This window comes from Podarcis filfolensis, assembly GCF_964270895.1.
Source record: "Podarcis filfolensis genome assembly, chromosome: 3".
Classification (NCBI taxonomy): Eukaryota; Metazoa; Chordata; class Lepidosauria; order Squamata; family Lacertidae; genus Podarcis; species Podarcis filfolensis.
In genome coordinates, this window is record NC_139606.1 from 1,964,061 (window position 1) to 1,976,274 (window position 12,214).

Genomic DNA, 12,214 nt, shown 5'->3' on the forward strand with positions numbered 1-12,214 from the left:
AGAGTGAGGGATACTCACTGTGATTTTTTATATATACTCACTTCATTTCCTACTGTTTAATAAATGTATATCATAGGTTTCAAATGAGTTTTAGAGCAGACAAGGGCTACATCAGATTTCTGTTCTTTTCCAGCACCAGTCTTGTGCTGTAACTACTGTACTTCTGTTGCAGGCTATCTTGAAATAGATGCCAAAAAACCTTCAAGCTCAATCAATTAACATAAAGACAAAACAGAATTTTAAAACAATACATTAAAATAAGAAAGGGGGAAAATATTTTTTATCAAATTATCTGTGCAATAGAAGTGCTCTTTATTATATAGCTTTGAAATAGATTTAAAAGATTACATGATTGGCCACATTCCTAAAATAAAAACCATTCACTGGGAACAGCCCTTGCTAAATAACTTTTACCAATTTTTTTATTTATTTTATTTTATTTATTGAATTTATATACCGCCCTATTCCCTCAGGTCTCAGGGTGGTTCACAAATGGTTAAGATAGTAACAATGACCCCTCTGATTGAAACAATTGAAGCAGTCCCCAGAACAGTGATTCTGGCCCCTATCACAGATTTGCATTTATGTTAATTACATGCCTCACTAAAGCCTGGTTCCTATTTTTGCACAACTTGTTTTGTTTTTGCACAACTTGTTCTATAGGGCACCACAGAGCGAGAGTGCTGAGCCAAGGTGGCCAAAGGACCCCAACCCCTGGGCTGAAGCAGCAGCCTTGCCTGGCTAAAGGGAAGGGAAGGGTCAGTCTTTGCCCAGCCAGGTCAATTTTGCATGTACTCATTTGCAAGTCAGATCCAATCCATTGCAGCACCAGTATATGTGGACTTCTCCACTTATCTAAGTATTTAAATATTTTAATGCTTATTTCATCTCAATGAATGTATTTCTAAACATAGTTTATCCTAAAATATTCATTCTTTAGGCATTTTGGTATACTTTTGAGCCAAGAACTGTATCACAAAATTAGGAGGAATTCACATTCCAAAGAATACTACATATGTTCTATAATTCTATGATTCTATGTTCTGATCTGTGTATTAATTTGGGAGGTGCAAATGAAGCTCATTTGCTTTTTTAAAAAATCATCCTTCACTGCTGCTTTAAGGAAGGCACAAGAATACCACATGGTGCTATCTCCCAGAGTAAAAATCAGAACGAGTCTGCTGTCAAACCCAACAACCCTCCCCCTTAAAGAACCGTCTCAACGACTAACTTGCAAGAGGGATTAAAAATGAACTGTGTGTGGGGAAAATAATATGAATTAAAGGTTTTATTCTGTGAAAGATTTGGAAAAGAAAAAAAGGCTCTCTCTGTGACGCAGCAAGAAATGTGACTTGATATGGACAGGCAGACCTTCGCTGCAGGATATATGGTCTTAGGGAAGAAGAGCCGTGGATCGGTTATCATTTGGGATCGTAAATTTGAAAGGCTATTACCCTCCTGGAGGACTAATTTACGATGCAGCAGGTCTGGAAAGTTAATGAGCGGACATTTAGACTGTATTTCATCGGAGGCAAGATGGCGCGTCTGCTCGAACAAATGCCTGGACTATTGGATTTCTGTGAGAGATCTACGAGAGAGCATTACTAAGCCCACACAGAGATATAAACAAGACTGTTTCTTTCAATCCACTTGCGGAGAGAACTCGGAGGTGACAGAAAAGGAAAATGAGTAACGACAAAGAGTTGAGAAGATGGGACTGAAAACATCATTGTAAATATGAAAGCAGCAGAAATATTAGATGATTGGACTCCGGCCGATCGCGAAGCATGGGTATCCCCCACAAAAAAATTATAATTTGGAAAACATTTGGACTTTATGATGCATATTGATACAATTTGACTAATTGGTATGATATGTTTAATTTGGTAAATGGAAACTTAATAAAAATTATTTTTTTTAAAAAAAAGAGTCTGCTGTCAAACCCTTCTTTCCCATGCTGAGACTTCTTGGGTAACAGCAGAACAAGCAAGAACCCAAGTCTAGAAAAAGGTTTTTCGGTTTTTCCTGCCTGAGAGAGAAATGGGATGGAGCAACCCAGCTCTGCCCAGCTAGCATCACATCAGGATACCAAAGATTTATTGCGGCGTAAGTTGTTGCTTGTGCTACAACTGACAAAATATTGAACAAATTAATATATTTTGACTTACTTAAACCTCATATAGCTAACAAACTCATTTTGCTTTGGGGATTTCTGTATTTTTTAAAAATGTAAATCATCATTGTTTCAAACATCTATTTAGTCACTAATTTCAATTTTGAAGCAGTTACAGGGATTTTCAGTTGAAATTCTTTTCAGTCTTTCTATTGCTATAAAAAGTTTTTACGACTGGAGACTAAATTTCATATTACAGAAAGATCTTTAAAGGGCAGAGGAAACTTCAGAGCTGAATCTTTGGGAACTAGAAAGTCATATTCATTTCCATTCTAAAGTAAACAATACTTGATTCTCACTAATTTAGCAACTGTACTATGTATGGAACCTGATCCAAAGTTTATTGAAACCTACAACAGCTTTTCAGTCTCAGTAAGCACTGGATCAGACAGACCCAATGCTAAATAAAAATAACATAATTTTAGAGATAAGCAAAATCTCCCCACCTCAGTTTGGAATGGGCTTGGGGAAAACTCATGCATTTTTCTGAGAGGTGAACTAAAATTTCAGAAAATTTGGGACATTCCATTCTTCGACCATAGGAGCCAACTCCTAGGGGCCAAGGACGCTTTGCCCCCCCATACAATATTTGTCAAGCAGCCCCCAAAGTTGATGGACATTGCCATTTAAATGGGGGGGGTGCTGCACACCTTGTGATCGACTATGTGGGGCAGCGCTTACCTGGGCCTCCCCAATATTTTATTCAAGCTGGCACCCTTGTCTTCAACTGTCCTTTTGTAGCTGAACATCCCCCATTTCCTGGTCTTGGAAAATCACTATCTCTAATTTTAGCTTTTGGAGTTGCCTTGTTTTTTGGTTTTTTGTTAATATGAATAGTTGCTATTCAAAGTTCAGCCCCCTTCCCAGGTCCCTAGCAATTAAATCTCTCAGAAGGGAGAGATGCATCTTGCTTTTAGGCACACATACAAGACAATGCACACTCTTCAATACAACAACACACAGCACACAGCCTGCTGTTTCATACACAGTGGCTGCTGACGTTAGAGGTTTCGGCATCATGTCATGGGGATAGGTGATGTCTCTGGAATGAGAACAATTGTGTCCCTATTTTTGTCTGTAGGATGCTGTTTAGTATTCCAATACTACTCTGCCACCCCATCAGCATGTCCAGCTTTCCATGCAGGTGCTGCTCTCCCTCTCTGATAGGTGCCCCTTCTCCCTTCCTTTGGCTTAAAACTTCCATTACTAGCAATGGAGTAGAGAGAGCACAGCAAGGAGAGCTATTACCTGGCTCTTTATTAGGCATGAAAGCATTGCCAGCAGGAGGTTCCCTGGGAATTGTAGTTTATCTGTGCTTCTGGACCTTTCGCAAAGAAGCTCAAAGTCACAGCAAATTGTATTTCCCAAGTCTCTTTATGCTGGGAACCTTTTGCTGGCAAGGCTTTGGGGCAGGCCTCCCCATCACTGCTGCTGGAAGACATATTGTAGAGAAAGAAGAAAGGATGGGAATGGCCCAGGCTTATTTACAGGCGAAATTAAAATTCAAGGGGATTTTGGTTTGGATTGCTAAAGCATTGTTGTTTTTTAACTAGGGGGCTTCATTTACAAACATCCAACCTAATCCTGAAACTAGGCAACATCATATTAAAATGCTTCCTGCAAGAGCCTGGGCAGCTGCTTCACTATAAAGACTAGAATCTCAGAATCCTTTGATGCTTCCTTGAGAGAGAACTCAGGTAAATATGCTGAGGACTTGGCTGCAAAACATATTCTTTTTCTCAATACCATTAACTTTAAAGTGAACTTCATTTGCCTCTATTCCGCAACAGAAATTCCTTCATGCTTCTGTAAAGGTAAAGGTAAAGTGACCCCTGACCATTAGGTCCAGTCGTGGCTGACTCTGGGGTTGCGGCGCTCATCTCGCTTTATTGGCCGAGGGAGCCGGTGTACAGCTTCCGGGTCATGTGGCCAGCATGACTAATCCGCTTCTGGCGAACCAGAGCAGCGCACGGAAACGCCGTTTACCTTCCCGCCGGAGCAGTACCTATTGATCTACTTGCACTTTGATGTGCTTTCGAACTGCTAGGTTGGCAGGAGCAGGGACTGAGCAACGGGAGCTCACGCCGTTGCGGGGATTCGAACCGCCGACCTTCTGATCGGCAAGTCCTAGGCTCTGTGGTTTAACCTACAGTGCCACCCATGTCCCTTCATGCTTCTGTACTACCACCCATTTGTTGGTACCAACAAAATTAGAACTATTTTGAAATATTTCTCCCCAAAATTCAGATATGATAAAAACAAGTAGTTTGGGTGGGGCATGTGTGCTTTGTACCCTAGAATGGCAACGTAGTCTGAATAAATACAGAATTTTGCAAACCAGCATTTATCTTACAAATGGAAGGCTGAGCATGATTTGTTTATAAAATAATCAGTATTTTTGTGTGGAAACATTTTCAAATTGGGGCTTTATATTTGTTGATAGAATAAATGCATAATAATAAAATGATGTACCTCTTCCGCTTCTGCCAACGAATCTCAGGTCATTAAAGCGTGCCACTTGATTCTTCATTACGGCAGACGCATTCCTCAGCTCTGCAGAATAATTTTCATCATTCCCAGCCATGACTGTGACCACTGTGCCATCAGGGACTTCTCCTAAAGCCACCACCTATAGCGATAAAGACACAATAGAGTTTTGTGGCTTCAATCTCAAACCCACCTATGAATTTTGAGATGAATTGGGACATGCAAATCGTACAAAGAGTAATCACAAATACCAGCGTTATCTCTCACTGTGGTGTGTGAGCCCCCCTTCCTTGTGCTGAGGGTCAATGTCTATAGTGGGAAGCAAGCTCTATACATGTAGACTCCCTTCAACATGCGGAATCTGGCATCCACATCAAGGTGAAGGAAGCCCACATGCGTCCTGCACTCCCAATTACAGATCCCTCCAATGCATGGATGGTCAGAAACAGGGCCAGCAGAGTTGCATTGGCGGCAGCAGGACCAACCTGGAAAAGTTCTAGAACAGATAATTAACCAGTCCATCCATGTGCATGGGGGGGGGGGGCTGATCACTAAGAACCAGCATGTCATGCCAGATCAACCTGTTTCCCTTCCTTTGACAGAGTTATTAGCCTCTTCAGGGAAATGCTCTAGACATAGTATATTTTAACTTCAGTAAGGCTTTCAGCAAGGTCCACAATGGTAGTCTTGATGACAAGCTGGTAAAATATGGACCATTCATAAGTGCATTCTTAGCTGGTTGGCAAACTATTCCAGGTGTGTTAGCCACCGGTTCACATCAACCAGGAGAGAAGTAGCAGGTGAGGTGCCACAGACCTGTCCCAGACCTGGTAATGGTAAGCATCTTTATAAATAATTTGGATGATGGAATGGAGGGGATGCTAATCAAATTTTCAGATGACACCATGCGCAGGATAGCAAATATATCGGAAGAAAGAAAAAACAGGACCCAAAATGATTTTGACATGATCTTGAATTGGGCCAGAGCAAAATGAATTTCAACAGATATAAATGAAAAGCTCTGCATTTAGGCAGGAAGATTCAGATCCAAAAATAGAATGGGTGACTCCTGGCTCAAAAGCAGTGCATGTGAAAAAGATCTGGGGCTTTTAGTAGACCACAAGCTAAACATGAGTCAGGAGTGCAATGCAGCAGCAAAAAAGGTGCAATGCACTTCTAAGCTGCATCCACAGAGACCCAGTGTACAAATGGCAGAAAGCGAGGATGCCACTTCAGTCTCCTTTGGTCAGACTTCAACAAGAACACTGTGTCCAGTTTAAGAAAGGACATTGACAGACTGGAATGTGCCCAAAGTAAGGCAACCAAGGTGGCAAATGCCCTAGAAAATAAGTCCTATGCGGAAAGTTTAAGAAGTTTGGTATCTTCAGTCTGGAGAAAAGATTATTAAGAGGCAATTGAAATAGCCATATTCAAATATTTGAAATGCTAGCACTTAGACAATGAGCCACTTTTAATTTCCAGTGCTCATGAGACAAGGACTTCAAGAGACAAGGACCAGTTAATGGGTTCAAATGATGTGGTGGGGATTGTTGTAGCTTTAAGAAATATGATTTATTCACTCTTTTACACTTGAGTTTACATGGAGTCCAAATCTTGCAACACGGTCATCTCATGAGGGGCTTTCCCCCCACAGCAGTGCTGCACTCAAGTCCAAGACATCTCTCCTAACCCTGCTTTTCCTATAAATTAAGCCTCTTTTATTCATTTGCCTTCTAATGGTCAGTTCTTTTGATTCTTTTGATTAACCAATGGTTAATCCCCTAACAAAGGCATTTCCCTTACTTCATCAACACTTGTTGGTTGACTAAGATTGAAGGCTGGTACACACTTGGGACATTTATCTAGGTTAATTAACTCTTCACATGCTAAATTGCTGATGCTCAGAAGGAGGTCCACACATTCCAATACACATGGACCTTCATTACATTCTCAGGAGTCTGGCACACAGTCTGTATACATAAACACTAATTAAACAACTCAAACCCATTACATAATCCCCTTCTAATACGCATTGAGATTGTCTTACAACATATCCCAGTTATAACATACAAATTCTAATTAAATCCTAATATTTACTAAGCCTAAACATTTAGCACCATTGATCTATTACAATATATTCAATTTTAGATACACATCAAGAGTGAGCCAGCAGTAAATCACACTGTTTAGTAGCAGAAGCACAATCTTCACAGACTTGGCTGAGTGTCAGGCCTAATGAGCACAGCAGCTCATCCCCAGCAGGTCTGACCCCATGAACCAGTTGCTGAGACTGAAAGTCCCCACCTCCCCACAACTGTCTGAGTCCCCTCCTCTGCAGGGCCTTTTCCAAGCAATCAGAAACGATGTCTGTGTGCAGCCTACCTCTCCTCCACCCATTTCAGCCCTCTTCTAGTTCTGGGAGACAAGAGGGGAGGGGAGCTGGTAGCAGCAGCAGCAACAGGAGGAGTCATCTGCAACTCTTCATCTGGCCTGATTCATCTCTGCCTCTTGGCCTCCCCCCTCTAACCCACCTGCTTCAGCTTCAGCCTCTGATTCTGGACTTTTCTCCGCCACAGACTCTTCCAGCTCACTAAACCCGTTACTTCTTCAGCTTCCAACACCTCCTCCCACCTCTGACCACTCATCAACATCCTAGCAGCCAGGCTCTTAGCCTTCTTCCTTTGGTGGGTCCCAAGCTGGTTCCTCCCACCATTCCTCTGCATCCAACAAGTCCATGACAATACTCTTATCACATGATTAAATAATTTTGATCTCCAATGAATACTTTTTAACACTCTAGAAATATGCAGATTCCCCCATCCCTAGTAGCTGATTAAAAGCAGACTACAATATCATTGCAAAGTGCGAAGCAAAGACCCAGATAACTCCAGTAGTGAATATTAACCTCTAAATGTATCTGGAGGTGAATTTGTTTTCAATTCTGCTTTGAGTTCAATTTATTCATGCCTGTGTCTGTGTTTTAGCCACACCACACACCTCTGAGAATCCATGATTCCAAGGCAAAACTCGCATTGGCATAAATGGATTCAATATTCAATATCTTAGAATCAACTCAGTTGAGGCAAAAAATAATTAACATGAAAGAAATCCACATTCGACGTGCGCCTGTATCAACCAATATGCCAAATCAGTCATTAGTCTGAATGTTTATTTGCCAGAATAGAAACTGAAGACACAATCCGCTTACAGCTTCTCTTTACACTGGAGTTTGTATGCAGGGAAGTTCCAGAAGGATTGTGCCCATTATTGAAATAAGAAATAATCACAGTCAGGCAGCCTGAATCTAAGTGGTGAATGAAGTTGCAAGGGTGCAACCAAGGTCCAGTGTTTCTAAAGCCAAAGCAGCCTGCAGGGCACGTGTGCTAAAGGTGTCACCTTGCAAACCACCATGACCTGGGACAGTAGCAATGGCCAAACAAGCGTGCTAGTGCACAGCTACGAAGTTGCAGTCGTGCGACCTGGAGCTAAGCCATGGCTTGGCTTAGTGCTACATGGAGGGTTTGTCTCCCCCATTCAAACCACAAGCAGGAAGCAAAGAACAACCCCTGATTACATCGTCGTTTGTTTGGAGCCTAGCTTTGCACGTAGTGCTTAGGCAAGCCGTGCCTTATCTCCCAGTACCAGAACAGCAACAGGAGCAAGCTGACTGCATTTATTTAATTATTAAATTTATATATTGCCTTCCTCCCAAAGGAGTCCAGGACAGCAATTTCCTAACTGTGGCCCAGTGTGCTTGTTGAGTTATCATCAGCATTAAACTCTGTTTCAGAACTTCAGAGGAGAATGCTCCAAATGGCAGCATCTATGAACAAGAAGGAGGAGCCTGCTGACTCGGAGGAAACGCATAGGTCTGCTGCATTACAAAAAAGATTTGGGAGGGGAAATCCTAAGGAGGGACCCCCCAAACAGGCTAATGGGATCTGAGCCTGCTCAGTGGGCAGGGAAGGCCAATTGATTCTTGGGGGGAGGGCTGAAAAATGGGGTAGATGGAATGGCACATCCTGGGAAACGTTCTGTCGCAGGTCTCGATTGTGCACATTCGATTGTCTGTGTAATTGTTCAGATTATTTTATGTAATTAAAATTATTTCTAGATTATTTTAATTGTTGCCTTGCTTTTATGTAATAAATTGAAGAAGCTTTTGTAACATATATTATGGAATTTATTTCTGTTTTTTCTTGTTCTTTTATCATTTTATATTGTTACAGGAAATTTGAGAGATGCATCCAGTGCTGGCATGAACAGAAGGAAGCCTTAAGCAAGGAAATTCACCATCTCCTACGCCCTAGAACATCTTCTGGAAGGGGCTGCCCTCCCCTTAAAGGAGCAGCTGCACAGCTTGGGGAACTTTGGGATCCATTTCTGTCACCGGAGTCATAAGGAGACTCAGGGGCACAGACTGCTTTGCATCAGCTTTGGCTGGTGGCCCAGCTGCAACCCCATCTCAACAGTGAGAATCCAGCTTCTTTTCTGTTCTCCGGTAACCTGTAGGTTAGATTACTGCAATGCATTATACATGGGGCTGCATCTGAAGACAATTCGGAAACTACAGCGAGTGCAGAATTCAGCAGCCAGGTGATTGACTGGGACCAGAGGGTCTGTGCATGCTATACAGATTCTGGCCTCACTGCACTGGTTACTAATCAGTTTCTAGGCTCAATTCAAAGTCCTGGTTTGGTCCTATAAAGCTTTATGTGTGCATGTATTATGTGTGTGTCTTACACACTTACACAGACACACACACACACACACACAGGAAAAGGCAAGCCAAGAACGTGGAGGGGAAGTGTCATAGGCTCAGCTCTGCATAATGAAAATCACACCTAAGCAGGTGTTCAAAGGCAAGCACTTCCTAAACTTGAAGTGTGTTTCAGTGGCAAGGGAGAGGCATTGGACATATGTCCACAGGTACTTTTATTCTGATATTTCTGGACTCAGTTCTTGTACTGAAAACAAATTCCTTGGCTGAGTCAAATTAAGCCATTATGAAAACAGCCAAAAAGAGTTTGTCTGGAACAAGAAAGTCATAAAAAGGACCTTGATTGTGTGAAGATTTGTTGAAGGAAGGAAGACGAGTGATTCTTGCATGGAAGGAACAGAATTGTCTGTTCTCTGGTTGTAGTTTGCTAGCAATGAAAGTAAATGCCATGGATAATTTCTAAACAACATAAAAAGAGCCTACTGGATCAAACTAAGCATTATTAGCCAGCATTCTGTTCTCACAGTGGCCATCCGGGTGTCTACAGGAACCCAGAAGTGGGACATGAACTCTCCTACTTGCTAAACCCAGCATATCACTGCAGATGCTAAGGGAAGGGCACAGCCATCCTGATTAGTACAGCAGCCATGGTTAGCCTTAACCTCCATGGGAAGTCCTGGGGCTTTAATCTACATGGAAGATCACACGCAGGGCCGTCTTAACCATAGGCACTAGGGGTGTGGGGCACCCGGGCACTGGGCTCTCAGCGGCGCCAGACCAAGAGTCCGGGGTCTGAGAGTTGGAGTCTGGGGAAGAGCCCGCCCGTCAGTTGGAGTGCAGCGGCGGGCGGCTCTGTGACGTGGGTTTGGGGGAGAGTGAGCCAGTGAGGCATTCAGGCAGCCAGCCAGCTCTGCCCTCCTGGCGCACCTGGGATTGGCGTAGGGCCCTGGAGAGGCCCACCCAGCGCACGCTGCTTACGCTACAAGGCGCCCGGCTTCACCGACACCTCGCTTGGGACCAATGTTCTATAAATGCTGAAATGTGCACATATGTGTATTAATCTACTTGAATTGCTGTGTAGCTTGTGCTTTTGTCAGTTAGAGCTACCCATTTGCATGCACATTTGGTTCACTTTCTACTTGTGGCACATTTGAATCTGGACCGAGTTGTCCGTCCCCCCCCCCACTGTTCCCCACAAGACAAGGCCACTGGACAGCTAGACTTTGTCCTTAGCTCAGACACAAGCATGCCTCCACTGATATCTCTGAACTCTTGGAGTGTGGTGCTTTCTTCAGTGACGACTGTAATACAAATGGCCAGTTCTCTGCTGGCCTTGCTGCTACTTTGCTCTTTTCTGAGGTTCCCTTTCCCAAAGCTATCCTGCCCAGTTATGCACTGCCTACCTCAAACAGGATTTGGTCTTATAAGGTAGAATGAACCAGGATGAAAAACTGGATTTACTATTAGGTAAAGGTAAAGGGACGCGGGTGGCGCTGTGGGTAAAACCTCAGCGCCTAGGACTTGCCGATCGTATGGTCGGCGGTTCGAATCCCCGCGGCGGGGTGAGCTCCCGTCGTTTGGTCCCAGCGCCTGCCAACCTAGCAGTTCGAAAGCACCCCTAAGTGCAAGTAGATAAATAGGGACCACTTTATAGCGGGAAGGTAAACGCCGTTTCCGTGTGCTGCGCTGGCTCGCCAGATGCAGCTTGTCACACTGGCCACGTGACCCGGAGGTGTCTGCGGACAGCACTGGCTCCCGGCCTCTTAAGTGAGATGAGCGCACAACCCTAGAGTCGGACACGACTGGCCCGTACGGGCAGGGGTACCTTTACCTTTACCTTAAAGGGACCCCTGACCATTAGGTCCAGTCGTGACCAACTCTGGGGTTGCGGCGCTCATCTCGCTTTATTGGCTGAGGGAGCTGGCGTACAGCTTCCGGGTCATGTGGCCAGCAGGACTAAGCCGCTTCTGGCGAACCAGAGCAGCGCACAGAAACGCCGTTTACCTATTGATCTACTTGCACTTTGACATGCTTTCAAACTGCTAGGTTGGCAGGAGCAGGGACTGAGCAATGGGAGCTCATCCCGCCGCGGGGATTCGAACAGCCAACCTTCTGATCGGCAAGTCCCAGGCTCTGTGGTTTAACCCACAGCGCCACCCGCGTCCCGGATTTACTATTACTGTTAACTGTATGGTCGCCCAGTGAAGTATATGTTCTGAGTGACTCACAATACAGTAGAACCTCAGTTTTCAAGCGTCACAGGAGCTGAACGTTTCGGAACCCGAACGCCCCAAACGCGGAAATAATTGCTTCCGTTTTCAAATACGCCTCGAATGCACCATTGAAATTCATTTTTTTCTAATTATCTAATTTCCAGTCCCGCCATACAGAATGAGTCGTGTCATGGGAATCTGATGGAAAGAGGTGGCCTCAGCTTATAATGGACTTCATCTACTTCACCTGCGCTGTGATAAGATACTGCTCCAAATTTCAGCAGCAAGTTTAAGCCCATTCAAAGCAAATGCTACATATAAACACTTTGATCTGGTCAATGTAATTCTTAGGTCAATGTGTATTTTTATTAGGCATTCTAAATATATAAGATTACTTTTAAATTAGTGACAAATTTGAAATACTCAGATGACGCAGATGCTACAGCAGAACTGTATGCAATTTCAGTTTCTACAATTAAAACCAAAATACTTTACAAAAATGAATATACGTTATTCTGTACATTGTGTATCTTTCTATGCAATTTTCAACAGGTGTTTTTTCCTCAGAAGATAAATTAGGAATGATATGCAATGAGCTTATATGCTAAACACATTTGTAAA

The 12,214-nt window shown here is 43.4% G+C and overlaps 1 protein-coding gene across 10 annotated transcripts in view; it reads right to left on the reverse strand.

Annotated features, from left to right (window-relative positions):
- RUNX2 (RUNX family transcription factor 2) overlaps window positions 1–12,214 on the reverse strand; it is a gene marked incomplete at its 5' end in the record, with an annotated part of 237,289 nt that overhangs the window by 144,129 nt on the left and 80,946 nt on the right. For all 10 annotated transcript variants that reach the window (XM_083606551.1, XM_083606549.1, XM_083606546.1 and 7 more), the window contains one exon: window positions 4,646–4,802. In XM_083606551.1, the coding sequence (XP_083462677.1) occupies window positions 4,646–4,802 (157 nt within the window). The remainder of the gene's footprint in view (window positions 1–4,645; window positions 4,803–12,214) is intronic.